This window comes from Mycteria americana, chromosome 11 (genome assembly GCF_035582795.1).
Source record: "Mycteria americana isolate JAX WOST 10 ecotype Jacksonville Zoo and Gardens chromosome 11, USCA_MyAme_1.0, whole genome shotgun sequence".
Taxonomy (NCBI): domain Eukaryota; kingdom Metazoa; phylum Chordata; class Aves; order Ciconiiformes; family Ciconiidae; genus Mycteria; species Mycteria americana.
In genome coordinates this window covers 12,489,457-12,512,969 of record NC_134375.1, presented here as the reverse complement: position 1 = coordinate 12,512,969, position 23,513 = coordinate 12,489,457, and the positions used below count along the sequence as shown (strand labels likewise).

General features: G+C 42.1%; 1 protein-coding gene across 1 annotated transcript in view; it reads left to right on the top strand.

Moving 5' to 3' along the window:
* The window catches only part of LOC142415610 (contactin-4), a 194,443-nt gene that overhangs the window by 88,283 nt on the left and 82,647 nt on the right, over positions 1 to 23,513 (top strand). The window contains exon 6 of the mRNA XM_075514156.1: positions 20,456 to 20,659. Within this exon, the coding sequence (XP_075370271.1) occupies positions 20,456 to 20,659 (204 nt within the window). The remainder of the gene's footprint in view (positions 1 to 20,455; positions 20,660 to 23,513) is intronic.

Genomic DNA, 23,513 nt, shown 5'->3' with positions numbered 1-23,513 from the left:
ACTCGCTGTTTAGAGCAGGGGCAATGGCATGCATGTCCCCATATGGTTATGGAAACTGGCACCCATGGCAATTACTGGATCTGTCCCACCCCATGCCTGGCCACAATAGAGGTGTGCAGATATCATTGCGTTGCGTTGCCCCCGTTCCTCGGTCACTGACCCAGGCGGCACCTTGGGTCTCACGCTGTGCTTGAGCAGATAGGATCTGGGGAATATGCTGCAGGCACCTGACCGGCTCGTCAAGCATCACCGGGGGTTCAATGAGGGATATAGGTTTCAGATCTAGCCAAGCTGGCTGGATCAGCCCTGAATCCTTCAGGCATGTGTCACGCTCTTCTGTATTCCCTGGGCATTTTCCGTAGCCACGTTGCTAACCTGCGTTATCCTGGGGAGTGCAGAGTCAATGCACAGTGCACCCGCCCAGGGGAGGGAGGGGTGGGAGGGAAAGGAGGTCAGCTCTCATTGACACAAAGGGTATTTGCAACCTTTTACTCTAGATTGTCTTAAGATTTTAAGTACAGCAAAAGGACTGTATTATATTCACATAGCTTCTGAATTTTAACACCAGAGTGTTTAGTGTTCTCCAGATTCTCAATCTATTTCTTCATGTTAGGAAGTAGTTAACGAGGAGATGAAAGGGAAGACTACAGTAGCTGCTGTCTGTGTCTGCCCTGCAATGATCTCTTCTGGCAGCGTGTGGTACCTGCCAAAGGCCCCTCTCTGAGAAGAGCCAGCAACATTGACTCTGGAGTTCCTGGGGGGAGGTTTATGAGCAATTTGTATTAATGGCACTAAGAAAGCCACCATTTTCTCAGTGGCAAAGTCAAAATTTGGTAGGGGAAAAAACAGATTCAAAGCAGAGTTTACAAATAGCCAATTATAATAAATAATGTAACAAGTACTTTGGTGCAGTTTGTTTCAAAGAGGATGGTATAAGTGTTTAGAAAATACAAAGCAATTCTTTCAATTTAGCACAAATTTGTTTTAAATGTTCCAGTCCTGCGTTTGTTGGCTGACTTCCTGAACATGTGTTGCACTGTTAGATTTATATTAAAAAAACCCAAACAAACAAAAAAAACCAACCAAACAAAAAAAAAACGTTAGAAAGGGCGTCAGTGAGTCATCTCTTCTCACCGGACACCGTTTCAGTCATGGCCTGTGTGTGCCCAACAAGCGCCGTGTGTCGTGCCGCTACCCCCCCCGACCAACAACCAGCCATTGCGGCTGGCTCTTTCATCGGGGGGTTGTTCGGTATGTCGCAAACAAGCGGTCATCTTTTATGGATCTGTGTCCCTTTTAAAGAAATTTGCAGTTCTGCTTTGAAATCTGTCTGTCCTCATCAGCAGGATGAAAATTGCCTGGCGAGCCGTTTGCTGTTAGGCTGCTTTTATTGCTCAGATAGGAGGAGACAAGTGCTTACGGAGCTGCTTCTGCTTGCGTCTGACCAGCTGGAGGGCAGAGCAACAGGAAACCTTGCTTTGACATACTGTGAGGAAGGAGCTATGTGGCAAACGTACCTACCCACTTAATTTATTCAGCTAGGGCCTCTCTCACCTTTTGGCTTCAGATGCCATTTTTCCTTTTAGTTCAGAGATTATCACAGGAGTTTCAGTATCTCAGATATCTGATGTTACTTGAAGGTGATTCTTGCACCTGTGATATCAAGTCCACAAAATTACTCATTATCACAGCATCTAACTTTTATGCTCCTATAGTGTTAACTATACCCCATAATTACGTGCCCTCTGGTCTGCATGGATGGAGCTTGCCCCTCAGCCCCTTCAGGTGGGTGTCATTGCCGCATCTGATAAGGAAGCTGCCAAAGCTAGATATTAAAAACCACTGAAGGCAGGTTGTGGGTCAGCCACGAACTCATTTGCAGTGTGCAGTGCTATGGGTGAAGCATCATTTTTAGCTTCATTTCTATAGCAAAAAAAAAGGAGGAGGGGAGATTTGAGAGAGAAATGCTTCATGATCCATAAACCCCATTCATCCCAGTGCCTTGAACGTGAGGCTGAAGAGCAGTGCTTGCGCTCATCCTATCCCAAACTAATTGTGCTGCACAAAGGTGGATAGTGTCAACAGGCTGAGTTCCAGAAGGCCTGGGGTGGCTGGGTACTGAGCTGCACTGCTCTGGAGAGCTGAGGCATGAGTTTTTATGCCCTTTTCCAGTTAGAAGAACCTACCCCACCCTCACAGCCCGCTCCTGCTGGCACCAGTGGCCACGCGGTGCTGCCTCCCATTTCTCCCCAGGCGAGTAGGCTGCCGTCTCCTAGAGGGACACGGGGAGTGTGCAGACAGCGCAGAGACGAGGCAGGAATCATGCACATTTGTCTTTGTCTCCTTAGCAAAGCTTCGCTCTGCGGTTACTGAGAGTTTTCTGTTTAAGAAGCCTTTGCAGCATGAACACCTTGTGTGGAGCCGCAGCGGCCGGTGGTGGTTCATGTAGGCAGTGAGAAGGAAATTGTACATTTGTTCAGGTGATTCAGGAGAAAGATTTGGTCTGGGTGTATGTACTGATGATACAAAAGCATTCCAGAAAGGTGCTGGCCTTTTCTCCAGTTTGGGTTCAGTATGTGGGAAAGAGCATGTTACGGTGACCAGGAGGTAGGCGCGTTTCCGGTGCCCAGAAAGGCAGAAAACTGAAGGGTAGTTATTTCCCTCAATCATTTGGATGAGAGATTACTTCCTACCTGACCACTATCTATGACCTACTCTATTCCAGCTAGAAAATCATCTTAATTGTAGCCAGATCCACAATTAGTCTAAATTGATACTATTACCGTTTTGTAACTAAGCTGGGCTGGAGATATGCTGGTTGTTGTTTTCTGGTTTGCATAGAAATTATTTAATGGAAAGTCAAAATAGGTCCAGTTAATTCAGACTGAGACCTTTGTTCTGCAGGAATTAACCTTCTCTGTGGCAATATTTTCTTTTACTTTTCCTTCCTCCTAAGGTTAGAAATAAGGATGAGTTTTAAAAGTCGCAACTGCAAAGTTAATGCTTTTCAGTCGTGTGCATTGCGTTTCTGTTAGCCAACTGCATGTTTCCCAGTGTAATCGAAGCTATTTGGTCTCTAGCAGTCACTGCACAATTACCACAGCTATCTCCTGTTCCAGCTCTGGGCAGATGGAGGTTCATAAGAGAATATCAGATATCACTGGGAAGTCGCTGCACGTCAGAAAACCGCCGTGTTTCATGGGCAGCTTCTATCCCCAGGGTCCAAGGCAGGGTTGGCAAAGCAAAGCTGTAGAGATCTGTTCCTTCCTATACCCCGATATGCCACCACTGGGATATAACATTGCAAGTATTTAACGTTGTAGTGCAACAGTAAAAAACATTCAGGTTAGAAGTGAAAAATAATACATCTCGTTGAAAGTGCAAGTGGCGTTAAGATAGAGAAAATTCAATTACTTATTTTGGAATTTGATTAGGACAGCAAACCTAACTTCATCATCCTTGCAAAAAGTGCCTGGGGACATTAATGACCAACGCTGAAGTGTAGGACCGTCTGGGGAAAAAAAAATACTTTTATATTATTATTATTTTTTACTTTTGTTTCTGATCTGCATTGAAAATGAAATCTTAAAAAAAAAAAATGTAAAAAAGCAAAACCGTTCAGAGAATAGCTGTTGCTTTGAGGATGAGGGTATTCACTAGAATAGTAGAAGCCTGGAAAAAACCATCCTGGCCAGTTCCTGAGCAGAGAGCTTAGGATATCCTTCTGGGTATCAGAGACACAGGCTCAAGAATTGTTGCCTGTTGGGGAAGATTTCCCAGTGTCTGAGGAGCGCTCAGTGCCAGTGTCTCCTCCATTTTGAGGTGGCTCAGGTGGCAAGGCTTAGAGCCCCCCTTAACTGAAGAGATTTGATAAAAGAAAAATAGTAAATTAGAAGGGAATTATTTCCTGTCACTGGTCATCTTGGTCCTATAATTGTGGATTTTACTACAAAAATGTCAATCTGCCTCCAGACCTTTATCCTTCCAACTGTAGTTCACTCTAATACTTTGCTACTTGGAAACGTCCATATTTAAAGAGCTGGCAGCTAAAAGTGAAATTATGTTGGCCTACATACATTAGTTGTTGAGGGTTTCTTTTTTTTTTCTTCTTAATGATGCCAAATAAAGAGCTTCCTACTGTTCAAATGTTGCAAGAAATTCATCCTGAAAATGCGTCCAAATGATTAACAAGTATTTTCAGCATCATAAAATGGGCTGCATACAGCTTGCACAGAACAATTTGGGCATCACCATGTATTGTCCCAATTTTTAGCTGATATGAGTTGGAGATTCAGCATATGAATCTAGGCTTCCCCCCGTGTGTCGTCCCCCCCGTCCCCCAAGATGAAAATGAAATGTGTATTTCTTGCAGCATGGTTTCAGCAGGGAGTCGCTATTTTGTCAGGTCAGTGCATCCTGGTGTTACATTTTGTTAAGCAGCATAATGATGCGATTGCCTCCTGTGATGAAGTGCTTGCTGAGTGCTGGAAATTTGGAAAATAAGTGTTCATCTGGAGCTCAGAAAGTCGCTGGACTGAAAACCAGAATAAATGCAAATCAAACGTTTGCTTCTGTCGTATTTTCTGCTCTTGGAGCAGTGGATGCCTGAGGCCCCGAAGCCAGTCCTGCCGTATTTATGGTGCCTTGTCTGTTAGAAGTTTTCAGTTCTTTTTCTTTTTTTTTTTTTTTCCCCTTTCCCATTTGTTCACTTACATGCACTAATCAGTGTAAAAACTAGTAGAAACCTACCTGGGTTGTTAGCATTTTTCTGAGATAATTACCCTGTGTGTGATGGGTTTTCCCCTCATTATTTCCACTGCTTTTTTAATCAAAAGCCTAACAATGGACATGCGTCGACCATTCTACCTATGAAGATCTATGGAAAAAACACAAGAAACACATGAGAGTCCTCATCGCAGCTGCTGGCCGCTACCGCAGTGTTAACTGGGCAGTCCGCAGTAACTGAACCACAATAAAGGGTCTGGAAATGGGAGGAACATCAAAAAGTTTTCATTACTTTTTTGATGAGACTAGTTAAGGTATCTCAGCATGTTTTAGGATGAGCTCTATAATTTGGATGCCGTAAAAACAATGCTATCTTGCTTTACATTTTCAAAGCCCTGCTAGATCAATACCATCTGCTGTTGCACTTCAGAGGAGCTGTAGGAGTAATCGACTGGGGGGGAGGGTTGCTAGCCAAAATGAAAAAAGAAAAACCAAAACAACCTTTGGTTTGTCCAAAGCGTTCCATACCATTGTATTTTTAAGCCTTTTTATTACATTTAGATACATTTAGAAACCTTGAAGCATTTCAAAACATAAAACAGAGTGTTCAGTTGAAGCTGTTGGTGAAAATGTTTTCCTTCCGAGAGGACATTTGTAGGGGGAAACACGTTAGCTTTTCTTGTTTGCATTTTTTCAGTATTGTTAATCAAATTTGGCAAGATAAAGTTAGTCCGAAACACAAAACAAAACAAAAAATCTTCCCAAAAAATTAAGCAAGCACTTGCTTGTGTTTCTCAGGGCTCTGAATATAAGTTGCGTTCCATAGGGGATATGTCTGGGAAGTATTTGGAGGTCACTGTCCTTTTAACTTTATCTCCAAATTTTAAGACCAAAATATTCCTTTGTGCCAAATAGTTCTTTTCATTTATGTTTGTGGGAACGGAGTCATTTAGCTGCCACTTTTACTAGATTTATTTGATAGTCAGGGCAGGGTTAGTTAATATTTTAACAACTATAGTTTTCAAATACCTTGTAACATCCCTGGCATTTCATTGTGAGTCTAGCGATTAAAAAAATACAATCCTAGAAAGGTATGCACATTTCACTTGATGGGTTGGTAGCACACCCATAAGCATGCAGAACAAACGAGTCTGTAAATCCTTCCCCCTCCCTTCTCTGGGAAGATAAATGAACTTGTCTTAGGATTTCCTTCACTCCCCCCACCCATCTTCTCTTGGTTCATCTTTAGAAAGATCTATGTACGCGATGTTCTCATGACATTTGCCTTCCTGCCCTCGCAGGAAAACCCTATAGAGTTAGAGATTGAGATTTCCAAGTGCTGTGAGAAATGGTGAATGTACAGAGAACTGGTGAAAATGATCTCTCAATTACTTGATTATTTAAATTTCACATTCCCTTTGCCATTCCCTAGAGGTATGTCTTATTCTGAGATCTCTCTGTCCATAGCCCATACCACCACTCATCACATCTGTTAATGTATTTATTCTCACTCCTCCTAATTTATCTCAGTAATCTGTGGAAGAAATAAGTCAGCTGACAGCTTTTTTTTTAGATAGCAAAGTGGAAAACGCAGATGGAAACTTGCTGACATTTCTACAAAATGTGTCTCCTCCTGCCCACTTGCTTAGGGCCACTAATGATGTTCCTGGTGACCCAGGAACTGAACCTTCCCAACGTGATTTCTAGTCCTGAACCTCAATTCCCCAGACACTTTGTCCCTCTGCTCCTTGCTGCAGAGTCAGGCAACTTTCCTGAGCATCTGGGAACCGCATCTCTGACTGAACAAAGGCAAGAGTTAAAGGAAAGTAAGTTTTCTGTCTCTCTGCAGTGCTCATGTTCTCAATGCGCTTGTGAAAGTCCATCTTCCCAAAGAGGAGGGGATTCATTAAAGCTCAGTTGTTCAAATAACTCTTTCCCATCTGATGCCATTACTCCTGTTGGAAACACAGCCGTGTAGTCTGTGTCTGTGAGCTGAAATGTTGACAGAGAATTATTCTCACATCTTTTCACATAATGGATGTGTTCAGGTTTTCTCGTTCTCTCCTGCCCTTTTTTTTCCCAGTAGCTAGGAGAACTTTTAGTTCTGTTGCACAGCTTAATCAAGTAGAACTAACTAAATTTTAGCATTTGACAGAAGAGATGGCAATTCTGATTTCATCTCAATCTCCGCCTTTCATGCTGTATGGTAGGTAGTGAAGCGTAGACACCAGACATGTTTTCAGAAAGCACTTTACTGATTAAAGTGGTGCTAAGACCACTTCTGTGCTCTGCAGAAAAATGATTAGTGTGTGCTTACTCGTCTGGTCAGTTTTTCTCTCCTTTTATTTTTTTTTTTTTTTTGAAGTGATGATGGGCACTTCATGGGCTGGAAACAGTGAAAATGTTTTGGCTGTAAGTATGGCTGATGGCCTCTATTACGTGATGAAAGGTTTGAGGAGTTTGTCTCGTAAATAATCGGTCGCACAAATCGCATCTCATATTCTCTCATGCTTATACACCCCCCGCTGCATAGTACAAGGAGGAAGGGGAGAAAAACTGGGAAAACTAAGCAGAACAGTGCAGAAGGGAAAAGGCAATTATCAGGCATTTTTTATACTATCAGAGGATCAACGTATGGGGCTTTCACCCCCCGAGCAGCGCTGCTCAGCAGGGAGCGCTTTGGACAGAGTTTTCTTCAGTTGCTGTCAAGTATTTTTGCCCTTTTACTCCCTGTCCTGTAGTGCCATCCTTACAGTTGTTTCTCTCTCCTCTTTGAAAACTGTCACACTGCCTTTTCATTTGTCACTTATAAAGAATTAATACATTATTAATAAATGTTTAGAGCCACCGTTGTAACAACGGGAACAAACATTTGGAGTACTCTCCTCTAGTGCCCTTACAGTCAACGTTAAGCAAAGTTTATGTTAAAACTTTGGAAGACAGTCAACCTTGAAAGAAGTAACGGAAAGGGAAGAAATTACTCTAGAAATAGCACATAGCCAAAGAGGCCAAGGACATTTCCACCTAATGTCTACCTAAAAGCAGGGGATTATTTCATTCTGTCCAGGCAGCATCAGCCTGGTCTGCGTACTCTGCAATGTCCATACCACTATGTGAACGCATCTAGCATTTCTGCTGGATGACCAGCTCAGAATGGCTTTCGGCAAGAGCCTTGAAGCACATGTTCCCCTAAGTGTTAAATCAGCTTCTCAGTACCAGATCTTTTTCTTATGGCACATTCCCATTAATATGAAATCTTTAGAGGAATGGAAAGTTGAATCCTAGAAGTTCTATCACTTTTCTGTACTTGTTAGAATGAGAATGCTTCTCTTGCCATATTTCTTACATAGCAGGTGACCTGGAACATTTTATGTCCCCCGCACCTTTTCACTACAGTAACCTTAATATTCAGCCTTTATTTTCCTGCAGTTTCTTCCCATGTGGTATGCCCAGAGCTTTTTAAAAATGTGCTTCTTGCACAACCCACATGCCCAGGACTGGGCAGTTGCCTCTTGCCAAGCAGATTGCCAAAGTGCTGAACTACCCCTGCTTTCTCTTTATTGAGGCATTAATAGTTTCTCCTCTTTCTCTCCTATCTTAATGTCTTCCTAAGCCTTTGCTGCTTGGTCAGATTTGGTTCCAATTAGTGAAAAACTAATTTAGAGAGGAGTATCTCACAGATGGGTGGGCAACGTGGTTGTAAAAGTTCCATTTCTCTAGGAAACCAAGCAAAAAACCTGCTAAGCTGGTTGCAGGTTGGTTCAACTATTTGTCAACATGCTGCAAGGTCATTGAGCAGCCTTTCATGGATTGCTCCAAAGGTTGGAGCAAAAATATGAGCAGGTAAACTGTCCCTTGGAGCTGGGAAAGAAAAAGAAGAAAAAGTCAGAGAAGTATTTTGCTTTAGCACTGGTCAGTGATGCTTTCAGCACGTTTGAATGTGGCAGTGGCGGTGGGGTCAGTCGTTGGCAAACGTGGTGCATGCAGCACCAGGAGGTACCGCAGACCTCTCTGGGTCACGAGGCAGGAGTTAAACTGTGTCACGCGCATCAGTTCTGCTTGCAGGATGCAGGGAATGGCGGAGGGAAGGCTCGGTTTCTGAACAAACTGGAAAATGCCACAACTGGAAAATTAGGGTGGTGGTCCCCACGAGCTGGATCTAAGCAGTGTGGCAGCATTTCTTCTTGACAGCCCAAAATTCACTTGAGGTATCTTTTTCCGTAGCAGCTTTAGGGAGAGCAGGTGAGTCAGACATGGCTCTGGGAGCTGCAGGAGAGAGTAATTCTTCTGTGTCTGGTTCCACGTGTTGAAGATTATTACAGTTCAGCAAAAACGGGTTTCATTACACTTAAAATCAGGCATATGAAACTCTCATTTAAATAAGAAGTGATTAAGAGTTGTAACTTCCACTTAAAGTGCATCTCCCATCATTTATTTTTTATACTATGCCACAGTCACTGTTTAAATTATTAAAAGCAAGAAGTAAAAAGCTTCTCAGGAGATAGAAATGGATTAGATTAAAATTAATCTGACATAATCCTTTCTCTAAAACTGCTGATTCAGTTTGTGCACAAGTTTATCAACATATTTGAGGATAAGGGATAAGGATAAATTCTTCCCTAATTTGGGAATGCTTTGGCTTGATATTTCTGACAGCACAGAGAACATGCAGTGCTGTTTTAATTGAGAAATTTATGAAATGACAAATATTTCCAATAACACAAATGCCAAGCTCATATTAGATTGACACTAATTTAAGCACCAGAGTTGATGTGTGTGATCTGCCTCATTTCAGCAGGGATGGGTTTTGTGAGCAGTAGTTGCAAAATAAGGTCGCAGTCGAGAAGAGACTTCAGCACAGGCGTTCAGACCCAAATTTTCAACTGGTATATGTCATATATCACCTTTGGTGCCAGCACCACTGCAGGCTTCCTACCAACCATCTACCATTATATGTTTGTGCCCCAGCTGGGCTGTCACAGACAGGCAGTGAGGTAGGACGTCTGGGGGTTGTAACGCATGCTGCCCTCCTGGAGAACTAAAAAGAAAGAGGCTCAACTCTTCAGTAAAGACCTTGGAAATAATAAAGAACATGACATTAATGGATTTTTTTATTTATCAGTGACAGCTCATGACATCTTTAAAAAGAAATCATCTGTGAGCTAGTCATGTGGTTTATTCCCCTGCTCAGTTGCAGTCTCCACTAAATGAAGATTGAAATCGTATTGAAAAGGGGGTAGAGCCAGCAGGGGCTGGCTAAAGATGAGTGAAGTCTGTTGTCTGACAGAATTCAGTCAATAGGCATTTATTGAAAGTTGTAACATCTTGTGATCTCTTTATAAAATAAATTAGAGATCTGAGTCCAGCTCCCAGGCTCTGCTAACCCCGTTGCAACCACCCTACCCTCCAAACCCAGCCTGAGCTGGCCCCTTCAGACAAAGCTCTCAGAAGTGGCCAGGGAGGCTGATCTACGTTCAGCTCCCTTGAGATGGTCATAGCAGAAAGCGTGTTAATACAAACACAGCATTGATGTGTCTCCGCTTTTGCAATCAAATTTGGTTTTCCAGGTCCCTGAATGCATATACTGCTTCATGTAAGTCAATAGTCCTGGCTGTGTGAGCACCGCTTCCTATGGGGGTGATATTTTGTTGTTGGAAAATAAATGGAGGTATTGGTTCTGGCATTTTCTGTTACCTGATACATATGTCTAAACGTGCAACCGTGATGTTGTTTTCAGCTGGTATATATCAAAACACTGTTTTTCTATCGAGTATGTGAACAGAGTGGTTTTTTCCTGTGTACTACAGGCAGGTGCCACGGCGTCACGTAGCAGTGCCTGTCTGTGCAGAGATCTCCCCTAAAGGACATACCACCCACACTGCTTGGCCAGATATTTCAACCTTGGAGTTGATCATAATATTAATTCACTGCAGTAAGAAAATTCTCCACAACCAGCTTTCTTTTTTTAAAGGTTTGATCTAATCTCTTATAGCTACAGTAAGAGGCTGATCAAAGGTAGTGAAAGCTGGTATTAAAGGATTAGCTAGGTCACATTGAAATATGTTTTAAAACAAGCCCAGGGACCTTTAGCTTTACTGAAGCAAGTGCACAAAAAAAAGATTTTTAGGCTAACTCTCTCTGACTTTAGACAGAAAACAAACTGACAGATTAAATCTGTGAGTCATTCCTTAAGGTGGTATGTGTAGCACTTTACATAGAACAAGCCTGGAAAATATTAGCAACGACTGAATCTCACAGAGCAAAAATACAGTGCAGAATTAAAAATCTGTGTAAGCATCATTTATCACAGAATCACAGAATCGTATAGGTTGGAAAAAACCTTTAAGCTCATCGAGTCCAACCGTAAACCTAACACTACCAAGACCACCACTACACCATGTCCCTAAGCACCTCATCCAAACGTCTTTTAAATACCTCCAGGGATGGCGACTCACAACAACTTATGCACATGCCCAGCTTACAGTGTGTTTATTCTCATTTCATGTTTGCCCATAAGTCATTAGCAGCTTCAGTCCAGCCCCCTTTATCTTTTTCTCTGGCCGATCTCTCCTCTCTCTCCTTTCCATTTGCTACTGACAGTGTCTGCCATGGAGGTACTTTATCTCTGGCTGTCAGGTGAAGATGAGTGTTTCTTTGGAAGGATATTGATGCCACTCTGTGGACCATATCAAGCTATTATTCTTGTTTTTAACTGGAATTTCCTCATTGAAATCAACTTACAAACAGAGCGCGCATCATACAGATCTATACATTGCTCAGTGGGAAAAGCTGTGAAATCACCTAGGCTTGAATCAGTGTCACAGAGAACAAGCGTGCATCTCCTGGTTTCCAGAAGTAATATGTTGCGTGATTAGTAGGGGTAAAGGTTGTAGCAAATATATAGCTATTTACCGACTTGTGAGTGCTTTCTGCATTGTTGCTCATTTTTAAGGTTGGCTGATGTAGTTACATGGCACGATACATTCCACGCTTGGTAAGATTTTTCCATAATCTTTATTTCACCATGAATCAGCTGCCACAACTACCTGCTGCCACAACTACCCTAATCCTTAATGCCAGGGGTGGTAGTGTTTCATTCCAGGATTGCCCATCTGATAATTTCCCATTCCTTAGCAGATTAGCAGAAGTAAGCTTCCAATTCATAATTGTCTTCTTCAGTGGACCAGTATTTCTCTTGGTGGGCCCAGCAACCCAACTTTTCAAGTGTCCGAAGCATCTTCTTTGGCTGGTGCAGTTCAGGGTTGCATCTCCGTTGGAAAGGGGCATGGCTGGGGGAACTGGCCCTTTCCACAGAGTCCAAGGGCAGCTGCGTCACTACTGGGTTGAGCCTGACTCCAAAAATTTAAATTTAAACCAGAGGTGCATGAAATTGAGTGGCATCAAATCTAATCCTGGGCAAGATTCACCAGTTTCAGTAAAAGCTGAACCTGGTTCCCCAAAGGTATCATAAGCCCTTTTGGCAAATACAGGTCGGGTGGGGTTGTGGGGGGTTTTTTCAGGCAAGTCCAGGTTGAGCTGTAAATTTCTATAAGACAGTTTATGAAGTTTGTCAGACAAAAAACCATATTGTTTCTTCCAAAACCTGCCAGCCTGCATGCTAGATTGGTGGGGGTGCAGGAGGATGTCTGCTGCCCATAAGACAATTTTGAAATAGGTTTGTGTATTTCACTGTAGTAAATACAACAGCACGGGACTCTCCATCTCACAACATTCTCCGTTCAGTCATAGATAAAGGCTGCTGTTGATTTTTCTCCCTGAGGGAACTTCAAGTTAAAATTTCATCAAAATCCCCGATGGCACGGTGCGGTAGTCATTAATGTTCCCGGTGCCACGGCAGCCAGCGTAGCCAGCCATCGACTGGGGCTGGAAGCTGTTTGCAAGAGATAAGCCAGGTCAATTGTGTACAGCCATAAAATTTTTAACTATTTTAGAGATACAGAAAAACGGAGATGCAACAGATACAGGTGATTATTGATTAGGCTTCAGGTAATGAAGACCTCTCACCTTTTTAATTACCCATACATAAAGCTCTACATACTGGGCAAATATGGAGTCAAGGGGTTGGGAAGCAACCACAGCCCTGCACACATTGCAAATTGCTGTGAGGATGTCTGACACAGAACTTGGCTGATTTATACATTTTCCTCATTCTTACACACTTCTGACTCGTTAATGTACGTGCCACGTACATGGGTATCCAGCTTTTCTGTTACTATAAGCCAGCACTAAAAAACACACGGGCACAGTTACGTTTACAAGAATAATTACCTCCCCCCAAGTAGAAAGGGGCCACTTGCCGTTACCGTTAGTGCGTGGTCAGGAGATGCCAGCAACGCAGCCTGTGGTACAGCCCCATTTCTCCGCTGGTGTGTGTTGTACCCTGCTAGACCATATCAGAAGGTGTATACTGTCATCATCGGAGGTTTGTAAGAAAAAGTCTGAAAAACCTCAGAGGTGTCATAGTTATCATGCCTCAGGTTGGAGAGATGACCTCTCAAATCTGTTCATTGCCTTCCGTGATTTCACATCTTTATGATGATTCCCATCGTCACCCTACTGACACTGGCAACAGTGACTAGTGGCATTTCAATACTGTTCTAAGTTAAATTCTGCAAACCAATTCATTAATATTAGCAAAGACGAAGGGCACGTGCTTTTTTCCTGTCCCATCTGGCAAGGACAGCACATTTCTTTGTGTGCAAATGGTTGACTGGCTGACTGCTGAGTAACCGCATTGTCAGGGTTAGCATAGATGAGGCTTCATCCAAAAATGTGTGGTTAACTTTAGATTAATCTTGTTCATTAGTCATTATTCTTCTTATTAAAACCCGCATTTGAGACACAGAAGCTGTGGTGTGAGGTAGCTGGGCGGCCCTGTGTGATGGAGAGGGCAGAGCATGGAGTCAAGGGGAGAATTACTGAGTGATGTTTGCATCCAGGTTGACTCCTTTAAATTATTCGGCAATTATTTAAGAAGAGAAGATAAAAAATTGATCCAAAGTGCTAGCAGGGCAATGAAATTGTCTGTAGGCCCACAAAAAAATGTGTACAGTGCATAATTCATGTAGCTTTACTATTAAAATAAAACTGTGAAAGAGAAAAATGGTCCAAAACTCCAGAAACCACAGTGCAGTTGCCAGCAGACGACTGGTATGGGCGGACAGAAGCCTCGGGGGTTTGGGTAGGGCCACATACATGGGATATTGTGCCAGGGATTCGTCTTCCCTGATAATCCTCTTTCCTCTTCCCAGTGCACTCTCAGACAGCATGTTGTGGTGCATCGAGCTTCCTTTCCAGCTTGTGTTATGTTATTCATGGGGCTATGGATGTTGATTGCTTAATCAAATTGGAGTGAAGTTTGAAATTATGAATATCCCCTACAAGCAGGCAGCAAAATGTAGTGAGCAAGATGAGAATACAGAATGAATTCACAGGACACTCATCAGATAATCAGTTATGCTTTATCATTGCCCAAATTTACCGTAACCATCAAAACACCCCGTCAGTACCACTTCAGAGAAATGTGAACACCAAGGAATGCAAGCAATCAGAGCAAAAAAAGAGAAATCCACAAATCGTTCACCAAAAATGGGTCTGTTATGAAGTTTATACAACATTGCTATTGACAGACATTACCCACTCAAGCCCGTCACAGGGTGCAGTCACAGAGGTGTAGGAAGGTGGTATTAACGGGGCATTAGCTGCGTGTGCCGGGGTTTGTATCACAGTCGTGTTCTGCCAGGGTGAAATCCTGCACCAAGCTTCATCGCAGGCGACTGAAGCTACAGGTGGCCAGGTACTTCCCTCACTCCATTCAGGGCAACATTATCCTATTTCTGTTTAAGTGAAAATTACGCCTTGGCCAGACTTACATATGGTGTTGCGATGTCAATGGCTTTTATGAACTGGATGGGGGGGAATATGGGGTATGGTTGGTGTTTTGTACAGTAAAATGTTGCTACAGTATCTGAATACATAAAATAAATAGCAGGGGTGAACGCTTGGCACTTCCTAGCCTGGAGTGCAGCAAATGCTGGAAGGTGAAGAAGGGCTGGGCTCACGTGTGCATCAGCTTCTCTAACGGAAACCCGGATTGCGGCAGGCACAGACGGTGACACACACGGTAACACACACAGAGCCGAGAAATGTGGGTCTGTACTAAATCATATAAAAGCATAATGCTACATCCAGTTCCTGCTGCCGCCAGTTGCAGTGCAGTAGCTGAGGGCTGAAGGGAATAGCTTCTCTCCAGGAAAAACTTCCTGTGACTTCGCTGTTGCTGTCGGCTGTATCAGGAAGGGCCCCATCTATGACAGGGAAAGCAGAGGTATGGAGTAAAATAGAGAGCAAAACTCCAGCGCTTCCCATACTTAAGAATAAATTGCATTTGAAAAAATAAAAAAGCAATCATAATTTTATGGAACTGCATGATCAAAGAAAGTCCAAACGTAACTCATGGAGCTGTATTCACCGTATCTGGATTTAAATTGTCGTTGTTTACAACATACCGGGATGAGCCTCACCTTTCATTTCAAAATGTCTCAAAATTATGTACTGCTCTTCCAAAATGCTATACTACTGCAATTATAGTTTGGGTTGCTTGGGACTGTTATGAAGGGAGGATTTTCTTTGTTTCCCTAATTTCGTATTTGTTTCTTGCCATGCGCAATGAAGCCTAATTTTTGTGCATCAAGATCTACAGGAAATGCTGCAAATCTTTTGTTTCACACTGAGAAACAGTTCCCACCTGTCCAACTTGAGAGTGACATAGTAGGCGATAATATAGAAATTATAGGAATCATTAAAGATTGGATTAATCTCTGTAACTTTCAGTAAAGCCTATAAAAAATAATAGTGTATTGTACCACACTGTTCTTATTAAAAATGATAAATGGTCGCCATTTTTTTAGCTAATATTAATTTCAAAATTTCATTCTTCTATTCAGCTTTATGGTTACCATAATCTTGATGTTTTAATAGCTTTTCCCATAATAGCTACAGAGACCTTTTTAAGTGGCAGCCCTGACTTTATGGAAGAGACTTTAAAAAAAAAAAAAATCAAGAAAAGAGTTTCTTGTACTAAAAAGCAAAGACATGGCAAAGACAAAATAGTAGGCATGTGACAAGACAGAAGACCAGAGAACGTTATTTTGGCAAACCATATGGTCTAATTATAATAATTACTCATAGCAGAATTTCTGTTCAGCTTTCAGTAACTTTTTTCACCACTTGCGATCATTTAGAGAAAGTTTAAGATCTACAGTGTCTTTAGCTTTGTTTCTTGTCTTGAGCAGAGAGTATTCTGGGGGCAGCACAGGAGAGACTCGTGCTTTAATAGAGTTTATCATTGAATGCTTTAGAAAAATGACGAGCTCTGAATGTGATCAGGCAAAGCAGACCCAGGAGGGCTGCGTGCTTTGCTGAGCAAAAAAAAACCCAGACAAAAACCATGCAGCAAGGCAAAGTGATGCAACTTCTACTACTTTGTGTCTCTCATTTTCCCGGGGTGAGCGAAGGTGCTGGGCTCTGCAGCAGCACCTCCAGCCCTGCGGTGCAGCACAGGGCTGCCAGGTTTCTCTGCTGGTGCCCTGGCAAGCGGCTCAGAACATTTCTTCTTGGGGGAAAAAAAGGGTTTGCACTCTGGTAATAAAATTGAAAAGGCGTATCTTAAAACGTCCAAAATCTATACTCAGGTGTCTTGAATAATTTATTTCCTTTGTAATTGCTAAAGTCGATGGCAACTGCTGGCTGCTCTAAATTTTGTTAAACAATGGCATTTAGTCATGCAATAGTGGCAGAGGCCTTGGGTTCTATTTTTAAATATTCATTGGTATTTGTATGTGATACAGGGTATGTGTTTGTGGTTAGCACGCTTGGTCCTGAAACACAGAGGTAACCTGAGCATCAGGGTTCATGGTAGTGCATGGGGGGAGCAACTGGTGTCAGATAGTCTCTGAAAGGGATAAAACGAGCAAAGAAAAAGGCTTCTGGCTTCTTTTTTGATATTGCTGCCATGAACATCTAAGTAAAACAATTTTGCAAATAGCAACTTGAGTAAAAGGCTGTCGGTGGAGCTTTGAATCAAGACTGTTCCTATCTGATGTTGCATAGACGGATGTTTGACGCATATTGCCTGCCTGCCATGTACTGCCTATCATGTTCTCCTACTGATGACTAGCCCAGAGACATAAATATTAATGGTAAGTGTACTGTGTTATCTCTGTGTGATTGAGCTTCTCCTGAAAGCCTCTACTGCAGTAGCAGGGGAGGGAGCGCGGCGAAGAGGTTAATGGTCTGCTGGTGTGCAGTGGGCTTTCCTGCCACATGTCTGATCTGGGAGTGATTCGCAGCTCTGCATGTTTGTGCCCATCACTTCCACCATCCATCTTGGCTAAAGTCAAATCAAGCTTCTGCTAACATGCCTGTGTGGTCCCCACCTTTACCTCCTCTGCTCTTCACAAGCCCAAATTTTCCATAGGCTCCTTTGCAATAGGTGAGTGATGTTAACTATTTTAGGACACTCTTCCCCATCTCTGTTGTCTTTGCTCTGGACCAGTAGAGCAGATACCTAGCAACTTGGGACCTTTGCACAGAAACCTGCATTCTTTTGACAAAAAGAAATCCACTTTCCTCATTCTAGCATGTGCCTGCAGTGGTTGTGTGGGTATTCCAAGTACCCAAGTGCATGTAACCCGTCAGCATGGATTTGTGTAGATAAAATACGCTCTTTATGTAGTTGGTAGAGCAAGACAAGATTTGGGATTTAATGTCTTCCACCTGATGATGGCTTGAGCCAGGGTGCATAGACCATCTGTACCAAAAACATACAAGTAACTTCTCCATCCTCCTGTCCTTGCTGATAATCATTACAGAAGTGAATATTTGCCACCCAAAAATCTTCATCTCGTTCTGCTCTATCACGGAAATCCAGGCCATCAGGGCAATGAAGAAAAGTGCAGTATCAAAGTGCAAGATAGGTCTTTGCAGTGGATAACCAGGTGCTCTGCTGCTGGTGGTGGGATCGCAGCTAGAGGAGTTTCTGCTTGTCTTTAAAAACAGCAAACATGGGTCAGAAATCTTCTGATAATATTCTGTGTTTGAGACACCTACTTCAGTGTGCTTTAAAGGGGAAATTAAAAGTGTTGTAAATTAAGCAAAATTACATGAAAAGGGCCCCAAATTAGAACAGAGAAGTTTGTAATAAATTCCTCAAGGATGTAGAGTCTAATGTGTAATTAGAGAACCATGAATTGCCTGTTCCTGCTCATTCTTTGTACTGGAAGACTCCATGTCTGTAACTTCAGTAAACGTTTCAATCACGCGCAGTCACCAGGAGCCGTCTCAGGCTGTATTTTAAGTGTCTGTTTACACAGTTGTTACAAATTGCCTATGGGATGTGAACTGTCTATCATTTCCAGAGCAATTAGTATGTGAAACCTTATCAAAAGAAACCCGTCAAGTTTGAAAAGCCATAAATATTGTACTAGGATCTCTAAGGAAATCAAAGTGAGTTTGATATAGTATTTATTTACATGTTGCTACACAAGCAAATGCACTTACAGATGCTCCAGTCTGCGTTATTCCCTGTGCTCTATATTCCATCAGTCCCATGTTATTTGAGAGAGAGAATTATCCAGTTGTTTTAATTATTATATAGCAATAATGGACTGCTCCTAATATCGAAGGCTGTGTAATTCGGGCAGTTGTGTTTTTCTGGACAATGATTTGTTGTAATGAAAGGACAGCAGAGCTGTAACATCAGATCATTATGTTCCTCAGTTTTATGTAGCCAAATTAATAGAGTTTGAAGATGGCTTTTGGGGACATTTTGATGTTTTGCACTCCAGAAATAGGTCTCCTTTAGTTCCCCCTGTGTTGGGTTCCTCTGTGTGGAGGAATCCCGGATCATCACCATTTGGTACTCGCTTTGATCAGACCTCTTCACTATTGCACAACTTCACATTTGCGTTCTGCTTTCCTGTGACCTGCTTACCTAGGATTTCCAACCTAGCACTCAGCTCAAATGACGCAAATACTCAAGACTTTTAACTAAGGCAGAGGCTAGGAAAAGCTACTACAACGATCATAAGATTGGAAAGCCTGGCTTGAAAATGAAGGCAGAAGGGCTCTTGATGGCTCTCACCAGCGACGAGGCAAGAACTCTTTAAGCTAAAGGCCTCATTAGCCCAGAAGCACATAGCTATAGACTAGTAATGAAAATATTTAACCTGGAAATTAGAGGGTTCTTAGCAATTAAAGTAATACCAACTTAAAACTGAAAAGTAGGAGCCAAAAACCTTGCTGCTTCTAGGGTATATTTATGAATAGGACTACGTAACCTCCCAGGGAAGGATAGGGTGGGAAGGGGGTTGTTGATTCAGAAAGACCCTCCCAGTTCTGTGTTTTTCTGAGGAATGTGTGGTCAATTTGCCATTCCACAGTCAATGCAAAATGTTGTTTTACTGCAGGGCTCGGGGGGCTTTGGTGGAAACCTGCTGTGTGAAGATTCACTCAAATTTAAATGCCTCTGTACATTCCAGGGCAGTGATGTTTGTTTGCCTATTGCTGGATGTTTCTGGAGGAACAAGATAATTGTTCACCAAGAGTAAATTAAAAAAAAAAAAAACTTTACTACTAAGCCAGCTGAGAAGTGGTACCTTGTTTGCTCTGAGTATCCTCTTGACATCAGCATGAGGTTACTTATAATTAGATGCACATGTGTAAATATGATTATTAGATATTCCCACATAAACATAATTATCATATCTTCCTAAAAGTCTAAGCAGGCATTTTATAATCCTGTTGTTAAAAATAAATAAATAAAAGCCAACAATCTGCATTCAGCCTCTTATGTATGTAAACAGTGGAACATGAGGGCAGAATATATTTTCCAAAGTACCTAATGGTAGTTGAGGTCAATTACAGTTATGACTCATTAGAGTATTAAACTAAGAATACGCTTTTTAGTATAATTAGTGTTCCCTTAGAAAACTACAGCAATCTTGTATTCACTTTAGTTCTTCAAGCATTTTCAGGGTGTTTGGGAATTAGTCTTCAGCAAATATAATAGGGTTATATTGCATTAACCTCAGTTACAAACTCTGCAACCACTTGCAGCATCTCTCTCTCTTATTTTTTTATTATGCAAATAACTTCCAAAGATGCCTTATAAAACACAGAGTACTATCTAATTAGTCATATAGAAGATTACAGCTGCTTAATTTAGTGTTCAGTTTTTTGCTGATTCAGAAATTCCGAAGAAATAAAACATACAGTGTGTGATAACACGGCTCGGCAGATCCTCCTCCAAACTGTCTTTGAAGGGAAAAAAATTAATAAGAAAGAATAAAAGAAAAGTCATGAGTCAGGCTGAAATGTTCATGACAAAAAGGTGAGATTCTTGTAAAATGCATTATATTCTGGATTGGAAGAACTTGAAGGAGCAACGAGAATATTAGATCCGTGTGCAGGCTCAGAAGTGTCACAGTTGGAAATTTATATTTGTAGCCATAAAGATGAGAAATTGCAAAATGTTAGCCTTTTTATCATTTCATGGGCTGTGATATATCCAATTTTCCTAACCAGAGGGGGCAGGGAGAAAATTATTTTCAGGGCTTTAGCTCCGACTTGAGGTGGAGCCCAGCATCAGACAGTGCCCCATGGGGATGTGCACCCTGTCCCTAATGCTCCTGGTACTTTGTGCTTCCAGAGCTCACCTACGCGTGGATCTTCAATGAGTACCCAACCTTCGTACACCAGGACAATCGCCGCTTTGTTTCACAAGAGACTGGGAATTTGTACATCGCGAAGGTGGAAGCTTCAGACGTGGGCAACTACACGTGCGTGGTGACAAACACGGTGACCAACAGCAGGGTCCTGGGACCCCCCACCCCACTCATCCTCAGGAACGACGGTAGGATTTAGAGGAGGGGAATTGGGGGCTGGGGTTGGAGAGTTTGTTTTGTTTTCTTTGACTGGCTGTCACCCAGAAATTCAGAAATGGCCTGAAATAATTATGTCAGAGTAAAGGGAGAGATTTTCTGCTTCGCAGAGATTCAGTGGGACTGGAGGCCTCTGCTTTAACCATGGTTCAAAGTTACAGACAGTGGTGGGGTTTATGATGCTGTGCCCAAGGTTGCTCTTCGCACCACTGGAACAACTCTCAGTATCAGGCAATAATTTCAAAAGAAAAACCTGGCGACACTTGGCTGAAGACAGGAAATAAAATAGATTTTAGAGTTTGGATATACTGCAGTTTTGCTCATTTTATGCAGCCCAAAAGTGAACAAAAGCACTTTGTTGTTTCGGTAACTGTTAGCTCAGGCTGTATTTCCGAGCAGAATTAGTGCTATTTTTAGTAGTCTGTGGAATAATACAAAAAAGCGAGAAGAAACCAAAAGAGGATTTCTAAATTTATACAGACGATTTATATCATCGTCATTTTTGAGTAGATAAGAAAAATAAATTTGCATGTTAATTTGCAATTAAAATTAATTAAAATTTGTCTGTTGAAAGGATAACAGTTAGGACATTTGTTCCAGAAATAGAAATGCGTTATTAGAAACTTCTTCTAGAGGAAGATCCATTGTCACCTAGTGGTATTTGACAAAAATTCCTCGCTTGTAAAATACGGGCTCGTTGCTGCCAGCCTCCTGCCCATAGCGGTTCCTTTCACATTAACACGGTTCCTGCGGACAGGCCGTTTGGAAACGTTGTTGGTGATGGGAAAGCACCGCGGTTAGGCTGGGAGGGGTGAAGACGGCTGCTTTTGCAGGTCTGTGCCAGATCTGTTCTCTGTTACAGGGAGGCTGCATTTCTGTAAACACAGTGGCTGTAAATCTGTCCCTCTGAGTCCAGAGTAGGTCATCTAATTTATGAAAGATAAAGAGGAATATTTAAATTTGTCTCATACTAACATTTTCAGCATTGAAGAAGAAATATTTTTAAGTACTACATTAACAGGACTTTTATGCAAACCTTACCTAGCTGGAAGTGCTTCCATTTATCGCAGTCAAGCTCAATATCTGCTTCTGTTCTGAGATGGGGCTGACGCTGGGCTGATTGCTAGGCGGCCCAATTGTAAAGCATCTCGCCAAGGGCTTTACCTCAGTGCATCGCTCTTCCGTGCACTCCGCTTTATTCACAGGGACCGATTGCCTTCCTGAGGTAATTCACAGGAGTGTTCTCCGATTCCTTTGAAGTGCACGCTGCTGTTCATTAAAGATATGAAACTTTAGTTGAACCTCTGAGGTGCTGGGGAATACATTCCTGAGGTAAACAGGAAAGGTGCTGTAGTATCTGTAGAGCCCGAGATGGCTGTACTCAAAAGCTGAATATGGGCTAAATGTGTATTTTAAAATAGGACTGCACTAAACGTGTATTTTAAAAGAGGATTACACTAGTATTACAGGCAAACTTCATTTTAAAAATCAGCAGATCTCAATTTTTCATTCTACATAGAGTAACCCTAAAAAATCCAAATATAACGCACTATCACACTTGAAAAGAGAAATTATATATGTTGCTTCAGAAGCGTGAACAACAGAAGTGAGTAAAATACAAGGCACGTCGTATTTCCACTGGCAAAGTGGTCTTGTTTGTCTTTTGTATTCGTATCTGACATGTCCAGTATATCTTAATATACACGACATGTTATATTCCTTACAACACTTTATCATTAAATTAGTAGGCTTGGAGGCTAGCTCATCAACAATTAATGTTTCAGTTCCATTTAATTTCAATTAGTGAGTTAAGTGGAAAAAAATTCATAATGTACCTCTCCCAGTTGATTTAGAGGTCCTGAGCTGCTCCTCTGGCTGCCCCCCGGGCGGGCAGGAAGGTACCGCGGCTGCGGGGCCCTTGTGCAGCTCGGAAGAAGGGGTGGGGGTCCCCCGTCCCCCTGGCAGCTCCCGAGCTACAGAGGGGTTGATGCAGCTCTGAGGCCCCTCAGCCCTGGGCTGGAGGGCTGGCGTCCCAGCCAGGATAGTCCAGCCTCCTCCAATGCATCCTTCGTAAAATTGTCTTTGCTAAAAGTTTCTAAGTTATTGCCTGGTTGGCTTCATTTTGATGTACTTTTTGTGAATGCTGGAAAAATCCAGGTACTTCACAACAATCTCCTTGTGAAATTTTTGTTTTTCTCAAAAATCAAAGTTATTTTTAAACTGCAAAACATTTTTGCTGTCATGCAGAATTAATTACGGGTCCCTGTAGTTTATACATAGCTCCATTACTTTGAAAGAAACAAATGGTGGAGTAAGATACTATCCAAAAGGAATACTGGTCACACAGAACTAAGAATAGCACCTATATTTTGTTTTTTAATTATTTCACACTGAGTTGAAAAGAGAAGACTCTTTCCTTTTGTGCTGATGATAATCTGTCACTCGAAAACTTTTAAAATTCGCAATTCCGGAGCTGTAGGAAGAAAACAGAGTTTGGATGCTCACAGTTTGGCTGACCCTATGCTGTTCGATATCAAGAATTTCAATTGTTTTAATAGATATGTGTATGAATTACGTGGTGGTATTCTTCCTGTAGGCAATGTTCAAACTGCTCATCGAAATAATGAACAGTCCTTGTTCCCCCAGAGCGGCTCGCCGCTGCAGATCTGGGTATGCGGAACGGCATGCGCTGGGCTGAAATCTCGCCCGCGAGAGCCCCGAGGTTTCTTTCCACATTTCTTCTTCAATTTATGGCAGTAATTTTTCTAGACTCAGTTGTGAATCATTTAGGCTTTTTACATCAAATACCTGCTGTCTTTGTCGTGG